Source organism: Rhinoderma darwinii, chromosome 5, assembly GCF_050947455.1.
Source record: "Rhinoderma darwinii isolate aRhiDar2 chromosome 5, aRhiDar2.hap1, whole genome shotgun sequence".
In the NCBI taxonomy this organism is placed as follows: Eukaryota; Metazoa; Chordata; class Amphibia; order Anura; family Rhinodermatidae; genus Rhinoderma; species Rhinoderma darwinii.
Window position 1 is genome coordinate 335,774,088 of NC_134691.1, and position 23,328 is coordinate 335,797,415.

The 23,328-nt window shown below is 40.4% G+C and overlaps 1 protein-coding gene across 2 annotated transcripts in view; it reads right to left on the reverse strand.

Annotated features, from left to right (window-relative positions):
- Positions 1–2,104: 2,104 nt before the first annotated feature.
- Positions 2,105–23,328, reverse strand: part of ETV1 (ETS variant transcription factor 1) — a 70,141-nt gene continuing 48,917 nt past the window's right edge. For both annotated transcript variants that reach the window (XM_075827767.1, XM_075827768.1), the window contains 7 exons: positions 21,024–21,212; positions 18,345–18,592; positions 10,220–10,288; positions 10,038–10,106; positions 6,421–6,590; positions 5,764–5,865; positions 2,105–4,857 (listed from right to left, as the gene is read on the reverse strand). In XM_075827767.1, coding sequence (XP_075683882.1) covers positions 4,636–4,857; positions 5,764–5,865; positions 6,421–6,590; positions 10,038–10,106; positions 10,220–10,288; positions 18,345–18,592; positions 21,024–21,212 — 1,069 coding nt within the window. In that variant the 3' untranslated portion in view covers positions 2,105–4,635. The remainder of the gene's footprint in view (positions 4,858–5,763; positions 5,866–6,420; positions 6,591–10,037; positions 10,107–10,219; positions 10,289–18,344; positions 18,593–21,023; positions 21,213–23,328) is intronic.

The window sequence follows — 23,328 nt, forward strand, 5'->3', positions numbered from 1 at the left end:
GAGTGGGTCCCCCCTGCTGAATAGACTGGAGCGCTGAGGGTTAATATTGGCCTTGATCGCAGTGATCGGGCGGCAAGAACCGGGATTTTATTGGTATCTCTCTTCTGTTTATTACAATGTGAATGTGCAAGCAGCCGGTACTCACCTGTTAGGCTGGATTCACACGAGCATGTTCGGTCCGTAAAGGACGGAACGTATTTCGGCCGCATTTACCGGACCGAACACAGTGCAGGGAGCCAGGCTCCTAGCATCATAGTTATGTACGACGCTAGGAGTCCCTGCCTCTCCGTGGAACTACTGTCCCGTACTGAAAACATGATTACAGTACGGGACAGTTGTCCTGCAGCGAGGCAGGGACTCCTAGCGTCATACATAACTATGATGGGAGGAGCCCGGCTCCCTGCACTGTGTTCAGTCCGGGACTTGCGGCCGAAATACGTTCCGTCCATTACGGACCAAACATGCTCGTGTGAATCCAGCTTAACTCTCCTCACACAGTGCCGAGCACCATTACAGCAGGTGTATATCTACCCATAGCAGTAACATGAAGGTGTAAGTGGCCAGTGCCATCCTAGCCGCAGAAGACAGATGTTCTTCCTTCACTTGCTCCCTTCGCTCAATAGTATAGTGCCATCGACAGGGGGAGGGGGGTACTGCCAAGGAACCCAATGGCAGGTGCACAGTTTGCCTAGTTTTCTTGTTTTATCATTTTTGGACACATATATATTAGTAGTTAATTTATAATTTGACAGCAATGCAAAAGGAAAAAAAGTTTGTTTTTCATACTTTTTATTTACTCCATTTACCAATCATCTTAAATAATTAATAAATGTACAGAACAAGTTGCTACGGTTATGGCGATACCTACACTTTTTCAATGGCGTTTGTTGTGCGATATCACGCTGCAGCAAGTTATCAGTCAAGATAAAGATGGCTACATCCGTAGGTTTTGTAAATTAAATATTATTTGTTTTTTTGTTACTGTTATGTAATTCTATTAAAAATATTGTCGTTGCAGGTTTTATAGTTCTTTTTTCAGAGATATTTTTATTACATTTTTTACTACCATTTTTTTAATCCCATCATGGGATTTGTATTATTTATGATTTTACATAATAGTGTACTTGCATATATACACATATATACAAGTACATAGGTGGTTGTTAGGGCATACCCAAGTATGCCCTTACAACTGGCATCCTGAAAGCAAAAGCCCTAGGGTCCCTAAATAGCTTCCCATACAACACAATCAAATCCCATACTTTGCTTTTCCCATATTTTTATATTCAGGTTTACAAGGGGTTAAACTATGTAAATCAGATCCATGATCTCTATATTAAGAGCAGGACTGCGGCTGTGTATTACAGTGGCGGTCCTGCTTCTGATCAGAGTACCGTAATAGTGCGCAACTCCTGCCTGTGATGTATTATTACAGTACAGTTTGTCAAGGGATTAAATACTTACATTCTGGTTGTCTGCAGTTACCACTAGGGGGAGCTCACTGCACACGTACTTAGGCCTTAATCTCATGAACATGTTAAACGGCCGTGTGACGGCCGTCGAAACAACGGCCGTCACACGGACCTATATAATTCAATGTGGCCCTTCTCGCGGTCGTTGTTTCAACAGACCGTGTGAAGGGTCCGTAAGAAAATAGGACGTCCTATTTTTTCTAACTTCATGCAACCCCCCCCCCCCATAGACTATGGGGGACGTGTGATATCGCGTCCCGCAGCGCAGAGCACGGATGCACCTCGGACGTGAAAAACTACAGTTTTTCACGTCCGAGATGCACAACGCCTGTATGAATCAGGCTTTAGCTTCAATTTCAACTATATTAACTAAGCTCCCCCTAGTGGTAGCTGCAGGCAGCAAAAATGATAAAATGGAACTGACTGTTCAGGGGTTTTGCAGCTATGTTTTAGAAAAAACAAAAGTTCCATCCATGTTGACTGAGTAATGAGACACAGGGGACCCACCATCCCCCATAAATTAAACACACCCAGTAGCAGAGGGTCACATGAAATGTATTCATTGTATGAATTAATGCTTATGAAGTCTTCCACCATTACGGTCTTTCACAAATCATCTAGAACTGCATGGAGATGTTGTATACATTATTTTTAATTGAATGACAAAGTGTTTAGTAAATTTTGCACACATCCTGCATAGGATTGGTCAACGTGCAGGTTAAAAATTCTATTAGCGCAAATACATTCATCAGAATTAGCCTTTGCGCGGTTTGTAGTCTTGCATTCCTATGACAAAGGAGATATTTTTGTGCGGAAAAAAAAAGAAGGAAAAAATAAAAAATAAAAAAAGAGGAGTGGCAGGATTTTCAGAAATTTTGATGTTTTATCCAGAAAAAAAACAAAAACACAAGAAAAGAAAAAACAAGAAACACACACACACAAAAACCATAAGTTTCCAATAAATTTTCAATACATATTCTTTCTGTACAGATCTTCTTAAAAATAAAACAAAAATGTCAGAAATGTAACCTTAGAAATTTCTCCCAATCTGATTTTCTTTTCATTTACATAGGGCCTCCAGGTAAGTGGCAGTAGAACCAGTCGATCCATCAGTTTCCTCCTCAGGTCCCGAGAGTTCATTAAGAAGCAAAGTCTCCGATCCCGTGTTACAAAAAGTTCCTGCTGAGCCTCCCACAGCGAGCAGACGCTCACCAGTCCTTGTTGATGCGCAAAAGCGGATTGCATGGCGGCAAAGCGAAGTCCTAAGCAATAAATGATTTGATTCATCTATTTTGTCCTGAAAGGCTACCTGTAGTTACAGCGATGCGTATAATGACCGTAGAGTAAATTTAGAGAATAGTTCAGAAAATATACAGCAGCAGAAGCAGTTTTTTCTAGTATTTATACATGTTATGAACAGAACACAGCAGTAAAAGGCATAAATGCATATTAATGGGTACCATGTCTAAAAATTACTAAAGTACCTATTTAGTGTATTGGTTATTTTTTAATATTTTTTTGTTTTAGATTTCTTTTTTTGTCCAAAAAGTGCTTTTGGCAGCCAAACAGCATAACAATGTGTTACACAGCGTACAGTTAATTCTTATTGATTAAATAGCTCATTCATGGGTCATAGATCTTTGTTTATCCCCCCTAAATTTTAGTTATTAAGAGTGCATTTAGAAAATTCAATTTGTAAAATTTGCAACTTTTTTCCCCATTTTTTTTAGGGCCACTGACTCCAGAAAACAAGTAGAATGCCCAATCACAAGTGGTCCATTAAGACAAGGATTAGAAAATGTCTGGTAAAAATATTTGTGCAAAACCGGACTTGAATTACACCATTTTCAATTTTAATGGGTAGTTATGCGAGAGAAAATACCGGTGATGACCTCCTTGTATATGAAAACAATGTGTCCTCCAATTCTGAACACTATATCATAAGCTAGAGCCTATATCCATGAAACAAACTGGCTTGTGTTGAGTTAGAGTACATGACCGGCTTTGACAAATACAAAGATCCACCAATATGGGCCACCATGGTGAGCCATGGTCTTCAGTCATAAAAGCAAAAATTCATATTCGGCAAAAAGTGTAGGACACCGTGATGACCTCAAGGCCTGCCTAATAACTACTGTGCAAAATGACTGCAGGTGACATACCATGGTCTCGTAGACTACCAATTTCTTAGATTGGGTAGATTCTCCAAAGACCACCACCAGTTTGGGCACGTTGGGTTTCCACCCTGCCGGTACCAACAAGCATTAAAGAGATTACGTAATTTTTTGAAAATCTTGCTCAGTAGGTAGCAATAGGAATGGAGTTGATCCTTAGTCTGCATCTCCTAACCAATCATGTGGACTACACCTGATGATATATGGGCCAGGAGGACATTTGGATATCTTTGAAACTTTCAGAGAGAAAGTTCTTGGTACCTTGACCAAAAAGTACTCTCTTTCGTACAGAAGCATCTATTACATATAACTTATGCAAACAGGAAAGCCCTTCCTGGGCAAGATAAACTTGTCTCCTCATGAGAGGTTTCCTGAATGACCCCATATATAGGTGTTTTACACAAAGTTTGTTCAAGGATAATTTACATATATCCAACATAGAAGAGTCAGTGGCTCTTGAATCGGCAGTTTTTGTCGGCTATAAAAAAAAAACTTCCTTGCAGTGAGTCCATGCACCAACTTAGGGCAAAAAAAAAATAAAAAAAAAATATATATAAAAAAAACAAAAACATTTCCAACAAAAATAAGCTTATTTTTACACAGCTATTCATACCATGAAAATTAACTGTGCCCTGTGTATCCAGAAAAAAATTACAATATTTTATGAGATCTTAAAACCGAAGAAAAGAAACACAGTTATGAGTTATGACATATTAATGAAGTACCGCAAGCTTTAAGTTTCCTTCCCGAGCATAAATGAATATTACATCCATCTTATCGTCCTGTTACATACATAGTATCAGTTTTATCCCCGTCCCTCAAGTAAAGTGCTTTGTCCATGGCAGACCATAGGAGATATGCAACAGGAAAAGCCCATTTATGATCTACTAAATATATATATTTATAAAAAAATGTATATTTTTCTTTTCTTGGGTCTTGCGAAGAAAAGTGAAATGATCGTCGTCATAGAAATGTCTTTTTTTTTCCCGTTAGTAAACGTATCCTTCATTGTATGGGTGACTATTACAGTAGCCTCCATCTGCCATGTAGGGAATACTTTCGTCAAAATGCGACAGTGGTACTGTATCTTCTTCATTAACGTGTCGCTCCATGTCCGTTTTCAACAGTGGCCGTTGATTGTCTGGGAAGGCCATAGAGAAGAGGGCTTCCGGATCGCATACGAATTTGTACACATATCTCTCTCCGGCAACCTTAGATAAACAGAGAATTCAAAATTTTAGAATCAGCATTTATATCAATGTCAACATCCTATATTCAAGCCTTTTATGATGTATGTTTATGTATGGACATTGATGTGGATAGTCTTTTGGACTTATACTATTTCCCTAGAGCTAGGCTAAACCACTGAAACAGAAGAATAAATAAAAAAAATTAAAAAAAAGTCAGAACTTCCTCTCAAAGAGGCCAATCACATTTGCCAAAATTTTGGTAGAAGAAAAAGGTTCCAAAAACGATCATCACAGTTTTAGACACACTGCGGGAACTTTTTGTACAACGTGCTGGAATTCTCTGAACTACATACAATCCTGGTCTTCCTGGGGACCAGAAACCAAAAATGAGTAGGTAGCAAGTTGATAGACATAATTTTATGGTGCCCATCTCAGATGTCTTTATACTTAATGCATAAAAACTTCTGCTGTGAATTGGTATGGGGCCAGAGTTTTCCCCAATGAACTAACCTTCCATAAAAAAACTGTCCATACCATAAAAATTGAGATCAGTGAAAGGCACCACTTAGATCTTCATCAGTATCATCAATAAAGTGGTCCTAGTCCTGGATCTTTTTCCAGAGATAGCCACACGTGCTCAGCTGTTTCCGTACCTCCAAGAGTGCCTGAGCATCCATAGTCATCTCCCTACCAAAATCCAGGACCTGGAGCCACTTGTTTGTGGGAGTGGTGGAGGTCCCAGTGGTTGGACACCTTCTGATCGCATTTTTTACATGAGAAACACCTTAAAAAAGGAGGAATTCCACCGAGATATAATTTCAACGGTGCCACAAACTCAAAGTGAGGGGAAGCAAAGAATGTGTTTAGCTGTTTTACGGAACCCCACCATTTATAAATCCCTTGTAAGAGATGAAGTTGACATCTTACCTTTTGCATAATTCCCTTCTCATAATAATAGCGCAGTGAGCGACTGAGCTTATCATAGTTCATGGCGGGTCGGTTCTTCTGTATACCCCATCGCCGTGCCACCTATGACAAAAAAAAGAAAAAACAGACATATAAACCCATAAATGCAGTGTAAGTATATTCCACTTGCCATATCCCATATCCAACGTGTAGTCAAAACAGTCCGGTTTTGGAGAATTTTTTAGTACCCCACCATCACGATTAACCCTAGTTCTCTTGAGGGACATCTGTACCATTTTTACCTACTGACTGAGAGTGAGCAATTCCGTAGGGTAGAGAAGTGTATGGTATTGTATATAATACCTGTATGATATAATATACTCTATACTCCACCATGATCCCCCATTGCTCCTCGCTTGAGTGTCAGGAATACCAGTAGGTAGCTTCCTCTTCCTGTGCCAGAGATGCGCACAGGACCATCTACCTAGCATTACCAATGCATGACAAACTGCGTCAGGATAGGAGTGTTGACTCCAAGGGCAGCACGACACCGTCGGTAACATTTGGGTAGTGTTCTGCTGAACCTGGAACACTTGTGAGGAGTGATAACAATGGCTACCCCATGGTCAACGCATCAACCATCACTGAAGATATACTCAGCAAGAACAATGCTCATACCTCCTCAGGCTCGATGAGCTTGAACTCCATCCCTCGGCCTGTCCAGGCAATAAAATGGGAATTGGCCGGATCGTCAAGTAACGCAACTAAGAACTGCCATAACTGGAGTGAACCTCTTCTCTGATAGGTCGGCCCTTCACGGTACAGTCCTGGTTCCTGTTTGATATCACCTGCAAAATTATAACAAATTTCAGCAACTTACAAAGTTTACAACACCACAGGGCTCATAGATAGGCTCTTCATTTTAAATATCTGACCATATATTTTGGTTATTTTTTTATTTAATTATTTTTTGGCACTTCTTAAAGGAACATTACACCTAAAATCCCTAGTCTCCATTTATTGAAGGTATCATCCCCACCAGTTGTCAGTCAATTTGGTAGTGTTTTTTGATGGGCTGACTGGTAGTAATCATAGGGGCAGGGATTTTTCTGAACTTGGTACTTTCACATATACGCAGAGCCCCTAAAAACATTTTCATGTGTGTGAATTATATAAGCAGCTCGTCTTATCATTTATAAAACTGTCAAATTTAGATTTGTAGCCCCTTAAGTTAACCCTTTAAGTGCTATTTTACACAGTCCTTTAGTTATGTAGTATTACACTCCCTTGAAATTCCTGAATTCAGCAAGTGTTACGCAATCCATACGGACTATTCACAGACTGGATACAGTCCGCTGGGAATGTTGCTTTAGTTTGGCTGCGGTCCTGGGTATTGCAGTAGTAGCAGCGCGGTACTGCAGATGATGTAGTTAATAATAATAATATACATGATATACGCTCAGGACACAAAAGCCCAGAATGTTTTCTTTGCTTATCCATTAGTACATGATTTGTATGATAAATATGCAAAACCGTGTGCGTCAGTCGTCGTCAGTGCACAGAGTTAAAGGGAACCGGTCACATTGAAAATGCGGAGTGACCTACAGCAGGGAGAGCGGAGCAGATTGATATGTATTTCTGCAGCAGAAGATTCAATATAACTTCTAATTTATTCATTTAAAAACGTATGCTCATTCAGAGTTTAGGAGTCCAGTGGGCGGTCCTACACGGTGATTGACAGCTTTCCCTGTATGAGTGTGAATACAGAGAACCGTCAATCAGTGATTAGGACCGCCCACTGGACTCCCAAGCCCAAATTAGGCAGAGGTTTCAATGAATAACTTAAGTATAATGAATCTTTTGCTACAAAAATATATATATATCAATCTTCTCCTCTTTCCTGATGTAGGACATGCTGCCCGCCGGTCAGACTGCATTTTCAACATGACAGGTTCCCTTTAAGTCTCTGGTCTTCTCCATCTAGATAATTGCCTGGCCGGTTTTAAGCAAATAATTTCTAAAATAAAAAACTAAAAAATAGGTTGATATTCTGTAACCGCCGGGAGACAACCAATATGATTGACAAAAAAAAGTCTGGAAGCAGGGTATATATCACTGTACAACTTCAGGAGTCTGGGACAGCTGTGGGACATTGTGCGGGGGTAACTATACCGGTTGTCACCCAGTTTTTACAGAAACAAATATATACACGACAATACAACTTGACAGAAGAACATGGCAACTCATTAATTTGTTACTGGGATTTTTTTCATTTTTTGGGGGTGATCCACAACTTTTATGCTGGTCATTGAATGGCACAAATAGGGTCATGTAGGAGGTGAGATAACGTGCCTCTAAGGGTCCTCTTACACGGCCCGAAGTGGGCCGTCTAAACGAGCACCGATCAGCAAGACAGTTCGTGGATTGGCGCTTGTTTGCTCTTTTCACAAGGAGCTGGTATGGGGACGAGCGGTCGCTACTACGATCGCTGGTTTCATAGATTTCCATCATTTCGGCAGCACGTCTACCTGTTTATATAGGGAGATGTGCTGCCGACAGCGATAATATGTTCGGCTGCACGAACGATACAATCAGCGGATGAACGATAAACAGGTCAATGATCGGAAACGATCGCTCTGTGAACGCTCGTTTACCCAATAATTGGCCCGTGTAAAAGAGCCTTAACAAACAGAAGGAATCCTCATCACTGACAGATGAACAGAACTTTAAAGGGTAACTAAACGTTCAACAAACATCTGACATGTCATAGTGACATGTCAGAAGTTTGGATTGGTGGGGGTCCGAGCACAGAGAACACCACCAATCGCTAAAAGGAAGCGGCAGAAGTGCGCATGTGAGCGCTCAGCCGCTTCGTGTCTGTTCGGCTTTTTCCAGAAATCAATGTATCGGTGTACGGACTCAATAGAAAGTCTATGAAACCGTACTCCGATACATCGGCTTTCCGGAAAAAGCTGAACAGAAGCGAAGCGGCTGAGCGCTCACACGAGGTCATCTGCCGCTTCGTTTTAGCGATTGGCGGGGGTCTCAGTGCTCAGACCCCCACCAATCAAAACTTCTGACATGTCATAGTGATTTGTTGAACGTTTAGTTACCCATTAAATACGATCCGTCACCTCTTCTGTTTTAGTAAATGCAATGAACCCTCTCCAAAAGACCACCTCTTTGAGAACATCACTTTCTTACCCAGACTAGATTTCTTGTGGCACATTTTTAGTTCCACCATATATTATACATACTGACTGCATATATTCTTTGGGAAGATTATCTACCCACCCCCCCCCCCCCCATAAAGAACACTTTTCAATGCAATTTTGGGTAGTAGTATCAGAGGTGTCACTCTTGTATTCCCTGTAATATAACAAGTCTCTAACATATTTTCTTAGAACTATGCATTGTACCTCTGCTGTTCCTCCTAGAAATGTATGAAAGAATTGAGAACTGGGTGTTAGCATTTCTCTGGTCAAAGGGGCGTGTCCCTACACAATCAAAAGGGTTTTTAAACTGGGCAATTTTTGGGCAGACAAGTGTTCATAGAACGCTAGTTGCCGATAATCGCCTTGTGTAAACAGGGCAATGACCAGCAGATGAACGAGCAAACGCTCGTTCATCTGGTGATCGTATCATTCCAAAAAAGTAACATTTTATCGTTGTCGGCAGCTCATCTCCCTGTGTAGACATTGAAACGTGTTGCCGACATGATAATAACGTATAGAGACGAGCAATCGGAGTAACGACCACTCGTCCTCATACATAGCTGCTTGTGACAGGAGCAAACGAGCGCCGATCAATGAGCCGTCTCGTTGATCGGCGCTTGCTGCACGGACCAAAATCGGCCGGTGAAATAGGGCCTTTACTCTGTTAGCACTGATTGGACACAGAGTTTGTGTAGGGACACACGCCCAACTGTTAACACCCATACCTCAGCGCCCATATGGAATGGGCAAACGTCTTGGGACCCATCATTGAGACATTGGCCGAATAAGGGTGCTCAACAGAGGCATAGTTTGATGCTCTTGGCCAAGCCACTTTGGCTTTACCTTGGCCACCACAACACTGGTGACAACTTCCCATTCTGTTCTCCTACGCAGAATTGGAGAAATTTTGGCCCCACCCGGTAGTAGAGTTCTGCTTATGACGGCCACATCTGCATAACTGGAAACACTACTCTTTTTTCACTTATTACTCACATGACCGCACAAGGGGATGAACATGTTACACTACAATTGACTAAACAAGGAGCACACAAAAAATAAACCTACATCCTGAACACATACCGTCAAATTTCTCCGGGACTACACACGTGTCATCAAAGAACTGTCGAGGACCCTTCTCAAACATACAACCTAAAAAAAAATGAAAAACATACAAAAGGTCAATCGCGAGTTGAAAGCGATACATGTTGCCGTGGCGTGAAACAACGTATAAATAAATCAAAAACAGCGGTAGAATGAAATACCTTCTGCCCCATTGGGATGTGCCAGGAAAGCTTCTTGCCTCATGTAAATGGAATGGCAGCTAGGCACTTCTGCGAGGAAAAACAAGACAATGCTAATCAAAGAAGTGTCTGGAATCGAAAGCGTGTAGGTTATCAATGAGACAGCCTGCAGACAGAAGAGTAACAGAAAGGGACACGCGCTGCAACGAAAGGAAACCTGTCAACACATGGTTAGCCTTCTCCCAGACACACGCACGTGGCACGGCAATATGAAACGAGAATATGAAGAACATTGATATTATCTAACACAGTCACTTGAACTCAAACTTTCAGCATAATCAACCTTGCTAAAGGTCAGCTCCTTTGGCAATCACACTTTACTTTAAATAGCACTTAGCACCCCCCTCCCCTTTAAACAGGCGTGATTCGCATTTGCCTGATCTATTCTGATTAATTACATTATTTGTAAGCTGTACAATTTTTTTTGTGATCGCCAGAATCTACATCTAAACTGAAAAGTGATCTTTTTTTTTTTCTTTTTTTTTTTATACATTTTTTAAAAAAAAATGTTTTTGTAGCAGAACTTTATACCACCATTTTTTTATATGTTTGTGCTAATTAAAGCATACATTATACTTGATAAATGACATCATGATAATTCGATTTTTTCTTAAATTTTTTAAATTCTATTTTTTATTTTTTTATGGTGGAACTTTATACCACAAAAAGGTGTTAAAAGCATTATGCCCATATAAATGCCCAATAAATAAAATAAAAAAAAGTAGACCCCTTACTAGAACCAAATATCACTATTTCAATGCTGGGTGTAGAAATAATTTGATCAGGGGACTGGTTGCTTACCAAGTATACAAGATTAAAAAAACTTGATACCCATTTTTATTATTTTGTTTATGTTTTTTTTTTTGCTAAATTTTTTATTGACTTTTAAAAGACATACCGATTGAACTTTAATCAGTGCTCGTGGTACATTTTGGTAATATTATTTGAGATGAGCACTACCGGTGACATGAACATAGCCAGTGTTATATTTAATTGAATTAGTTGGAAAAGCCTTAAAATTAGTGATTGAGCACACTTAAAGGGATCCTGTCACCAGCATTTTAGCTATAAAGCCAGCAATACCTGGTGAAAGTGGGTGAAAAAATCATTGTCATCTAAGCTATAAATATGTTCTAAGTAAGCTCTGTAGCTTTAGTATTCCGTTTTTCAGTGGTCCCACGCCGTATGCAAATGAGCATAAAAGAGTCAAATCTTCATCTGAAAAGAGTCAGGTTTTCATTCCTCCAGCATCTCAGAGTGGACTCCACCTCCTTCTTTTTGATTGACAGCTCCTTAGCCAGTCAGGGCCGGACAGGTGGTGGCAGTGGGCGTGGTTAAGAAGCTGCATCCCAGAGGGAAACATAATTACCATAAAAGGCGGGAAAAGTTTAAACGACTATATTTACTGACAGATGAGGACTTCAGGAAAGAAGAGAACAGGAATGAACTCTGGACAGCTGCGGCCATTGAGGGGTCAGGTGAGTTTAACAGGTAAGATGTTGATGACAGGATCCCTTTAACATGCAGATAGAGATATATGGCCACAGGCAAAAATTTGTGATGACTGGGCCAGGTTACTGTATCTATGACTTGGTTACCATGGGCAACTTGTAGCAAAATTCAATACTAGTCCTGAATGCTGCTTAAGGACGCTCTAACATTAAATGTTAAACTTCTGGCTGCCAGCACCCACCACTAGAGGGAGTTCACTGAAGACTGCTCTGTGATTGAGCTCAATGAATCAGTCTTCGGAAAGCTCCCCCTAGTGGTGGCTGCAAAAAAAAACTCACAGTTGAACAATCTATCATTTAATAGTAGCTCTGTATCAGAACACCAAAAAATACTTAACAAATAAGAAAAAAAGTCAAAAAGAAAAAAATGATACAATAAACATAATACAATTTTTTCTATTGAGAGGAGTCTGGTGATCACATGAACATAGCACAGAACTTCTAATAATATATTTAAACCAGAATCTTTCATTTGATACATGACATGATCTCAAAATTCATAGGTGTAATTCGAAGTTCTGGGACCTGATGCAAAAATGGTCAGCCCCTCCCCCCAACAATCACGTCATTTATGTTACAGCCTTTTGTGCCCCCTCACACATTTTGGCTCAGGTGCGGCTGCAAGAGGAGTTACACCCCTATCCGATTCCATAAGGAATACTGTGAGCATTTCAGGCCCAAGCTACACACAGACCTTTGTGGTCATGCAAATTGTGATTGACTTTTTTCACCCCGTGTATTAATATTTTGTTGCCGGCCGGCCGCATTAATGTTCCATGTTCACAGCTTAATGTATTCTTATGGACTGCAGCTTTTGTGAGACAAACACTCTGTGTGTAGCCTAGGTCTTGGCCTTGGGAGTAACATGAGCAGATAACATCTTGAGATCTATAAAAAGCCATCAAAACGGTAAGAAGACTCACACAGCTAAAATCGCAACATCGTTTGGAACACATAGAAATATCTGTTCCCAGTCAAGTCATTGTGGATTACTTTACCCTCCGTATAAGGTTTCAATTGTATATATAAGTAAAGCAACTAAGACCATCACGGGGATAATGACAGTGTACTTTCTTCCCATGGATACGGGCACAATATGCTTTTGTTCATCCGCAACCTTCTCCAAACTGTCGTAGAGCTCATTTGGACTTGGGCAGCGGATATGATGTTCTTACAGAAGATTACCATGTTTACACTAGGCAAATATTGAGCCAGCTTTCTAACAATAATGGCCTTTTAAAGCCAGACAATAGAAGAAGCTTCAGCTCTTTTGAGAGTTGCAGTAACATTAAAGGGGTTGCCCACTAACGACAAACCCTTTCTGCTATAAAGGTCCTCTAAAAATTAGCTGGTTGAAGGGTATCCGGCTGCTAAGATTCCCAGCGATCATGTTCTGTGGGGGGAGCGGTTTGTAACGATTTCATTTCCCTGCAGCGCCACCACAGGAGAAATGAAGTATTACTCATTTTCCAATGGGCTGACCATGTAATGCATTAACCTGCTAGGTCCTCCAGGGTAAAAGACTGTAGCTAAAAGACAAGGGTTCTGAACTGGGGACTCCCTCTAATTGCGTATAGGTTTGCTAAACTAGACAATCCTTTTCAAGAGAAGACCCAACCAAAAAAAAAAAAAATCCAGAATCCTCCTATAGTCTCTCGAAAGGTCTAACTGTTAATTTATGACTCTAAGAGCGGGTCAGGGCCTAATCAAATTGCAGAAACATTTCTAAAGTGATTATTCAATCAAATGACTAACATGGTTAATTAGGAGCCATAAACATTGCTCTGAGGTTCATCAAAGTAATGACTTGCTCAGAAAAATAGTAGCTAATTAAATTGCCGGCTGCTTCCATTTCTACCTTATCTAATAACCAGTCACATCAATGAAATTTAGCATTTACAGTTTCAAACTGTACAAAATGTTGATACAAAACACAGAACTATTTGCACCGGTTAAACAGGGTGACTTCAAAGCAAACAATTAGAAGACGCTGAAGACTAATTGTATCTTGCTCTGTGATTAAGACATGACTAAAGCAAAATAAATGTAATTCCAAGAGACTATCTTGGTTCCAATTCTTTATCGGATAGGGAAAAACAGATTAACGTGAATTGACTTCATCACATATTTAACAGTCAGGGCATAATAAGATTATTTAGGCCTGTACATAAGCAAAACAGAACAACGCTTAAGGAAAAAAAAAAATCTAAAAAATAAATAAATAAGAAAAATAATTCCACATAAAAGAAAAAAAGTAAAAAGGGAATAATAAAGTAAAAACAAAAAACAAAAAAAGTTTAAAAAATACACATAAAAATGATAAAAACAATTAAAAAAATTCAAAGACTCCTTACAATAATATTTCATTTGTGCCAGATATTAAAATAAATAAAAAAATATGTAATAGAAGAAAAAAAAATACAATACAATTAATCTTTGCTGAGGTTGTGTTTGCATCTTTTCAAAGATATTGAATAAAAACAATTATTATGAGGTACTTGAGAATGAAAGAGCGTTGCTGGAAGAGACTGCCAAGAAACTAATTAAGGCAAAATGAAAGCAAGTACATGAAGTTACAAAAATAAAAACAAGCCTGCGCTTCATAAGGTTAAGGTCACATTATGAGCACTTTTCTCGAAGAGCATTTCCATGCAAAAAGTATTTACAAAGGGATGCGATCAACAACAGCCATATATAAAACCGCAACGAGGGCCGGAGGGAAAAATAAAAAACAAAAACATCCGAGCGTATGTGGGTCTTGCCTATACTCGGAGCTCCCTCAATTTCCGACATGGGGAAGTAGACAACTACCATGGTCACAAAAAAGATACCGTACCTACATGGGTTATTTTTAATTAATCTAAACCACAAGTCAGAGTCTGAATGGACTTGAAAAGTGACAACCACTTTTCTGAACAGAGGCATAACTTCAAGCTCCTGGGCCCCAAAGCAAAATCTGTAACAGGGCCCCCAACCCACCATGTGACATCCATAATATTAGTGTTTTATGTGTCACCGGGCCAGGGTGTGAATGCTACCTATGCACCCCCTATAGCTATAACCCTAAAGGCCCTATTACGCCGGCCAATTTTGGCCGGTGCAACGAGCGCCGATCAACGAGACAGCTGGTTGATCGGCGCTCATTTGCTCATTTCACAAGGAGCTATGGATGGGGACGAGTGGTTGTTACTCTGATCGCTCGTCCCCATACAGTATCATCATGTCGGCAGCACGTCTCTCTGTTTAGACAGGGTGATATGCTGCCGACAACAATAATATTTCCGTTTTTTAAAAGGATACGATCAGCAGATGAACGAGCGTTTGCACGAATAAAGTGTAACTCCAACTTTGAACACCATTTTATAATTATGTCCAAAATTCTGTGACAATCGATTTTTCATTAAATATTAGTATAGGGATTAGAGCTCCATATCTCCTGTATAGCTGTAGAGCTAAATGGTAAAATACTTCCTGCCTGCTGCCACCACTAGGGGGAGCCCACTGAACACAAATTTATACAGCTCTCATTGAATTTATTATTGAGATCAGACTCTTAGGGTCAGTTCACACGGAGTCTTTTTACATGTTTTTTTTACATGGAAACCGCGTCGGATAACGCGCCAAAAACTTCTGAAAATGCTTCCCATTGATTTCAATGGGAGGTGCAGGTGCATTTTTCCTGCGAGCGGAAAAACCGTCTCGCAGGAAAAAGAAGCGACATGTCCTATCTTTGGGCGTTTACATCCCTGACCTCCCATTGACATCTATGGGGGGCTAAGAAAGCGTATTTCGCTGTGTTTTTGCCCGCGGCGCTCAATGGCAGCGGACGAAAAATGTTGCGAAAAACGCGGCAAACGGCGTGCAGGCAGATCAAAATCTGCCTGCAAAAAATTCAGTGTGAACATACCCTTAAGCTCTTCCTAGTGGCTGCTGTAGGCAGCGAGAACTTTTATCATATAACTCTATGGCTGTAGGAATCAAAGAAGGGCATTTGGAGCACTATATTAGAAAAAGAGAGTTCTAACACTTTAAAGATTTATTATGAAATTATAATCAGCAAAGAATGTTGGACCTAAAGAGTAAATTTTATTAAAGGTACACTTTAAATTTGTTCCTATCCTAAATTTGTCCCATCCATGATGGGAGGGGGTAGTTTTAGAATAATGGGTTTAGGATATACCTTTGTATTATTATGTTTACCATTTAAAGGGATTGTACAGGATTACAAAAACATAGCTGCTTAATTCCAGAAACAGCGCCACACCTGTCTATAGTTTGCATCTGGTATTACCGCTCCATTGAAATAAGTGGGGCTCAGTTGCAATACCACACACAGCCTCTAGGCTTTCAACCATATAGAGAAGACTGAAAAAAAATAAGAGAAAATGTTGAATGAAATTCACAGTGCGCTTCTTTTTTAATCTGTCACAGTTGAGATCGCAGCTTTCTACATCTGTGTATATCCAGTACACACGGAGCCCATAAAATAGAGTCACATAACGTACTGGCACGGCCAGCGAACATTAATCATTGCTGGAAGTTATCTGGCAAGCAGAACAGCTGATGGAATGCTAAACCTTCCAGCTCAAGATTATTGAACTGCTCCGAGATCTTTTTTTCCAAGCTCCTCGTTGACTTTATGAATGAAGCTCTGAGCCGTACAAAGACCATTCATGTAAAAAGAAGACAGCGCTTACACCAGCAGCCCCCCTGGAGATCAATCAGTCATGGCTAAAACCTATGTGATTGGTTTAAGACCATCTACTGTACTTCCATTACCGATATAAAATGCAGCCTGTGTTCCCGTGACCTCTCCTAATGCACAAAGAGTAAATCCAGACTGCGCAATTCTCAAATCAAATAACCAGACAGTAGCACTTACTGTAACTCTTGATCTCAATGATATGTGTGTTTATTCGTGCTGCATCCACAACATTATTTCTAAGCTTGGGAAATCGAATGACTATTTTTTATTTTATTTTTTTACAGTGTGGCCTCCGAATATGTTGGGTATCTAGAGTTTATTGTGCATAAGTATATTTTTACTTATACAGTCAAGCAGGGCTTGAAAATGGGGTACAGTGGCATTCAGGTCAAGCATAAGAAATTTATTTAAAAAGAATTCGGAATGTTCTCCACCTAATTTTTTATTTTTGCAAAAATCTGATTAATAAAGTAGCGATTTGAGAATGGCCGGGCCCCTTTACCCTCTTCTCTGCCTCTGGCGTGTTCATTTTGACCTTGTGTGGAAGACCTCAATAATCTGAGAAAGACTAGTTGCCATGGTCATGCGGTCTGACAACTCCATATAAAAAGCTATATCTGTTAGGCAGTGAATCCCTGACAACCACTTGGTCTCAACGTCAATCCAGATTTAACTGTTGGGTCAGAAAGTTTTTTATCAATTTTTTCTCTAGAAGTAAATTTAGTTTGAGAATCTTGTAGGCGCGGCCGCGTCTCCGCCGGAAAGGGACACCAGGAGATGCAGTCGAGTGAGCAGGCAGTCAGGTCAAATAGGCAACCCTATGATACCTGCAGTCTACCCTACAAAGGAGATTTATAGACGAGGCTTCGGGCAGTGTGCGGTTGCTACCCACTCTCGGCTGGGTAGCCCGCCCTTTACTTAATTTATGGTGGAAGATGCGGACTCAATTGTAACTGTGGTAGGTTTTAAAGCGATGTAACACACAGAAATAGAATTTTCATCATGTATAAGGGAAAAGCTCACATAGAAGTTCCCAAATATATTATTAGTAGCAATGCTTGTTGTAGCGGTCGCAGTGTCCTAAATCGACTCCTAGGTTGCTCAGAAAAGACCAAATTCCGTTCAACTTCGCAGGTACCAAGCCGATCTGTTCTGGACTGGACACCTTTCACAGACGACCATACATTTCAGTCTGTAACCTGAATTGTTTGGTCAAGGTAGAAATCCAGCACCTACTTCATGCGGACGGTGCTTTCACACTAGAATCTCACTACTCGGTTTATTAACATTTGATAAGCCAATAACCGGACAAGTGACTCTCAGTATAACTAAAGAGTATGTGACCCTTAATATTGGTGAGGGGGTCTGTAATCCACAAAACATAAGCCCCCCACCCCCAGCTACAAGTGATTGAGCTTCTGTTGGCTTCACTTGGAGACTTCCTTGACTTTGACCATAGTAAGTCAACGGGTCTGAAACGCGTATCAATCTTCACCCACATAAATCCAAGAGTAAAGCCAGCAGATAATACAATCTGTGATTCTTTAGGTCACAGAGCCCCAAACCAATTGTATTCTTCAACAAATCTGAACGACATGCCAGAAGATGATAATGGAGCACATTCCCAAAGAATCCAGCTGAAAGACTAAAAGGGAATGACACATCACATACAAATTGCTACGTTTAAATGAGTGGATTTTAACCAGAAAGTGCAACCATTTTTATGACCAACTTTACTCAAAGAGACATATACAGGATTGGACAGGCGCACCAGAGTATTCTCCAGAGGACCCATGTTACGAACCAAAAACAAAAGCAAAAACTTCATAAAAAAGTCAGCAAATATATGAAATATGACAATGATATTTACCTGAGTCGTAAGCAAAATCTCTAGGTTCCTGCTTAATCATAAGGGGTGGAGGGAAGTTCTGGTTGGGGGCATTGGCCACCATAGTGCTGTGTTCATACACTGGATCATGATATTCTTGTTTAAATCCTTGAGGAGGAAATTGGATGCTTGGCTCGGACATTTGTCGTTGGTAGATGGGTCGGCCTTCTCTTGGCAAAGCGGGAAGCGGTGGAAATGAATTACAAGGTTCTGAGAGTTGCCGGCGAAACCTGGTTTACAAAAGTAAAAATAAATAAATGGGAAGACCTTTAACATGGATACCAATTATTAAAAAAACATTAAAAAGCAAGCTAAATCAATCAGTAATGGCTCGGGACAGATTGAGACTAAGAACATGACTTGGGTAGTGTCCAACTAGAGACAGCTCAGTATCTCTGGACAGACCGGTTTCGGCACATATAAAGGATCTTATTAGCCATGTCAGATCATGTGGGGTGGAGTCTACAATACAGTCTCTATGGACGACTAACTGTCCTTCGGGAGAATCAATTAGAACATAGAAACACTTCAGGCAATGCTCTAAAGAAGAAAATGTCTTCTAAAAGTTAATATAACAGGAGTAGTCTTATTATTCCCATAAACAATACATTAATGTTCATTCAATCTTTTTTACATTGGGGCCTACTGGAAATTTCGGGGAAAAATGAGGACCAGGCATGTTGGATTTCAATACGTTTGATCTTTTTGTTCTACCAGATGATAAAGGACTATCAGAGGTGTATGGCACCGGTATGTCCCCATCCCCCATGATCATAGGGAGGTCGGGGGGAGATCGGCTAATCTTTAGAACATGACTTGGGTATTGGCCAACCAGAGAAATCCATCCATGGATAGAACTTTCAGTCTTTGGATCCTCATCAGCACAGAGCAGGTTTCCGATTAATTATATGGGCTAAAAAAAAGTTTGCTAAAAATTTAACTCACTACAGAGAATGTGCCATGATCCCTTGCAGATTCTTCATACAAGAACTAGGTCTAGAATTAGGTCTAAAAAATATTTCTAGAGAATTTCGTTTTTTTACATTCGGTTCTCCCAGCATTTGCTTCGAATCCCCATTGAAGTCACTGAAGCATGTTTAATCCCTGAAATTTTCCCCACACAGTCTGAAACACACACACCCTGGAAACGGACCATCCCTGGCCACATTGTATGAACAAGATTTTTGGAAATTCCATTGAACCTATAGTATATCTGGATGAAAAAAAAAAATACCCAAAAAATTGCTCAACATTTAGATGCCAGTAAATTAATTATTTGCACCTCTGAAATGATCCGAAATACACATAAAAGCAGTATGCACATATTTTTCTCTTGCCAGCTCCGGAGACACTCCTTAAATTTTGTAGCCAATTTTTTATTAGATAGTATAAAACAAATCCATTTTGCAAAAGGAAGGAATTAAACTATAGAGGCTTCTCAGTCAAAGGTTAATTGTGCGATTGTATTTTAAAGGTGCAATGTGAGATAATCAAAGTGATTCCTCAGCGTTATCCATTGAAGGTCACAAGCGCAACGTAGATTTATGGATGGGAATAACAGGCTGCCACAAATCATGAGAGCCACGATGGTATTTCTGCTATGGACCTGACGCTGACATAAGCTGCACCCAGCCAAGGTGATTCAAAACCATGAGCGAACAGTGTAGTAGCATGTTACCCTGTGCTGGAAACAATTTGCAATGCAAAATTTATATACAAAAAAGTCGTCAAATTTCCATGCGAGTGTAAGAATATAGGGATAAAGGAAACACCAATGAGAGTACGGCCTGATACACAGGTGGCTCCATTTCCATTCCTGTATTCTTAATGTTAGAATAACTATTTCTAGGACTATATCTCAAACAAAGCTGCACCCTGGTGCCAACACAGTAAAGTTAATAGAGGATTGTGCCCCATTCGGAACGCCCAGCATATAACTGGAGTAGAGAATGGTTATAAAAAGTGTCTATCTCTCTGGAGGACCCAGCACGTTCTGAAATACTAAGAAATCCCTTTGATTTTAATGGGCAACATGTAATGCTTCCTTTCCTGTGGTGGCGCTGCAGGAAAATTGATAACTTGCTGCTGGTTTCCATCACAGATTACAACTGATCGCTGAGGGTCTGAGCCACAGTACTCCCTGTAATCAGCTTATTTTTTTTGTTGGGGGGGAACACTTTATCAAAAAGATAGACAACCCCTTTAAGTAACAGGGTTTGCGGTCAAGTTTCTTTTTAGCGGGATATGCTGGGTAAAATTCTATATTATTGCCATTATAGATCGAATATTGGTTGTCATCCTGAAATTCTAAATTGCAAATAGGTCTGCTGACACAGTACTATGAGAGCAGAGGATGGATCATTTGGTAGATTTTTCCCTAAGAAGTCTGGAAAAGTTGGGTGACAACTCATTGAATCAATGATAAGAAGGCACACAAAGTAACTGGGGACGCAATGCATACGTACTGATACTTTGTTTCCTTTACATTGTTGCATGCCATTTTAGCCATTCTCTTAGCCAAGACAAACACAATAGACTTCCAGCTAAAAGCCGTTACAGTACACCCCAAAACAAAATTTGCCACCGCTCCGAACAAAGCATAATAAGGCACCCTAACCGTACAAATACAGGACTCTGGCTGAGCGTTCATCTTTGGCTTACCTGTGGTCCATTGTGTAGGTGCTGTCTGGGATCGGCTGGGATGGCGGAAGATGTGTAGGAAAAAGACGTTCTGCTTTAGGATTCTGTGCGGTGTTCGGTGATGCATGGTGTAGTGGGGACACTGGAGTGCTTGAAGGGGTTGAGGGATTGGAGGGCCTCATTCCAACTTGTGGTTTCTGATCATAGGCACTAAAAAGTAAATATATAAAATCACAATAACAATTTTACAGTGAAATACACTGGGTGCAATAAAACAGTGCCCCTAGAGGTAGAATAGTTGCATTACATCCTTATTGTTCACCAAATATGCAAAATAAATGAACTGTATGAAGAATAGAGAGTTGGTTGTCTACTGTAAACAGATGGCAGGCTATTCTCCCCTCAATAGTAATAAAATGCATCATTCAGGGGCCAGTGCTCTGACATATGGATAACAACCAACCACAGCTACACAGCTACAGCTCCTATAGGGGTTGACATGCGGCTTTCCTAAGCTCTTATATAATTGTAAAACTTGGCAAATTTGTAATTCAGAACCCTAAGAAAATTGGCGACACTCAATATGGCGGCCATAACAGGACCCACAGGACTTTTTACGCAGCAATTCTGCCATTTTATTTATTGATATTGGGGGCGAGTCCCTGCATAATTAGGCAGACTTGCCATGAAAGGGTTTTCTAGCTATATAAAAAAAACACAACACATTTTTAAAATATCCCTTCATGCAAATCTGAGTTAATAGAGGGCAGTGTACACACGGGGGTGGGGGGGGGGAGGGGGGTTTATCCAGTCGCCCGGAAGATCCCCTGACAAACCCTAATGATGGCTGATGTTGGTGCAGGGCACCTGAGCAGGTTGGCGTGGTGTTGTAGGGACCAGTGAACTCCTGGTCATTCGGAGCATCCCCATTGCTATTGCAGTAGTACATAGAAGACGCTGGATGCCATGGCAGCGCCGTTTTACACAGACGGGTAGAGGAAGCCTCTCATTGACGTGCGGGGCAGGGGGAAAAAATACAGGGGCGACGTTAGACCGCGTTGTTGCCTGTAGGCTGGGAAGGAGAACACAGGAAAAAAAGGAAAGCAGTCTCAAGGAGCTTTCTTGTAGGGACAAGCCTAGGGATAATCTAGGGCCGACATTCAACCCCCTTTTTTTCGCCACAGTCCCGCAACCCTTAGGTTTTTGGGCTACAAGTAGTGGCTATCCATTATTTACATTAGTGTTTGTAATACAAAGTTCTAGGCTGGTGGATATATGCAAACCACTACTCGTAACAAACAGAGGGCAGCAGGAGCGTGACGAAAAAAAAAATTGCTTTAAAAAATAATTACGCATTTGGAAACCACGCCTTTAAAAATTCTGCGCGTGTCCAGGGGGGCTCCCCATTGAGGAACCTCCTCTACCACTCAGAGTGGAACTGCTATAAAGAACATCTCCTGCTCTGGAGGACCTGTCCTGCATTACACATTGAAATCAATCAGTTGTCTGAGAACTGTGCAATGCTCCATTTCACCTGTGGTGGCGCTGCAGGGAAATTGAACAGTTACCGCCAGCTTACAGCTGATCGCTAGTCATCTCAGTAGCAGGACACTTTGTGATCAGTTTATCAAAGAAGGAGATTATAACTAAGCTAAGAACTTCTTTACGGTTCCTGGGAGAGCTGGGTGACAAGTGGACGGATTGGATTCAGAAACTTATCAGGGAATTTTTTTTTTTGGGTACAACTTTTTAAGAGAAAATTAAGCTTAAACTTCAACAGGCTATAAAGTAGCAGATGTCCTTGTTACATTAGACATATTTAGATAGAGGCTGAAGGAGAATCATGCGATCGCCTATGTAGTCTACCTACAAGTCACAATACATTCACCGCTGGACAAGGAGCGCAACGTAAATCACTTTAAAAGCCTGTCTCGTCTATGCTAAACAAAAATGCATTACAGTAAGGGGAAAAAAAAGCAAAGGTTAAAAAGCTCCCTGTAAACACTTCTGCTGAAAAGCATTATTTTTCATCTAAAGGGAACGAAGAGCCAAGAGGCCCCAAAACAGCGCCATAAATTCTACAGCTGCCATCGAGAAAGACCCGTAAATTATAAAGGTGTCTTAATATTTTTAGATGGCGATTGTGAATTCATCTGCTTCGTTTGCATAGCGCTCCTCCGCTGCATTCAATAACACAAGTCTGCCCTTACATTTGGAAGAGCAAAATATTATTATTATAATATCAAATATTAAAGATTTGAAATTGATTTTTTATAAATTTTTACAATTTTTTCATTTAGAATTGTTTATATGCGTGTTATTTCTA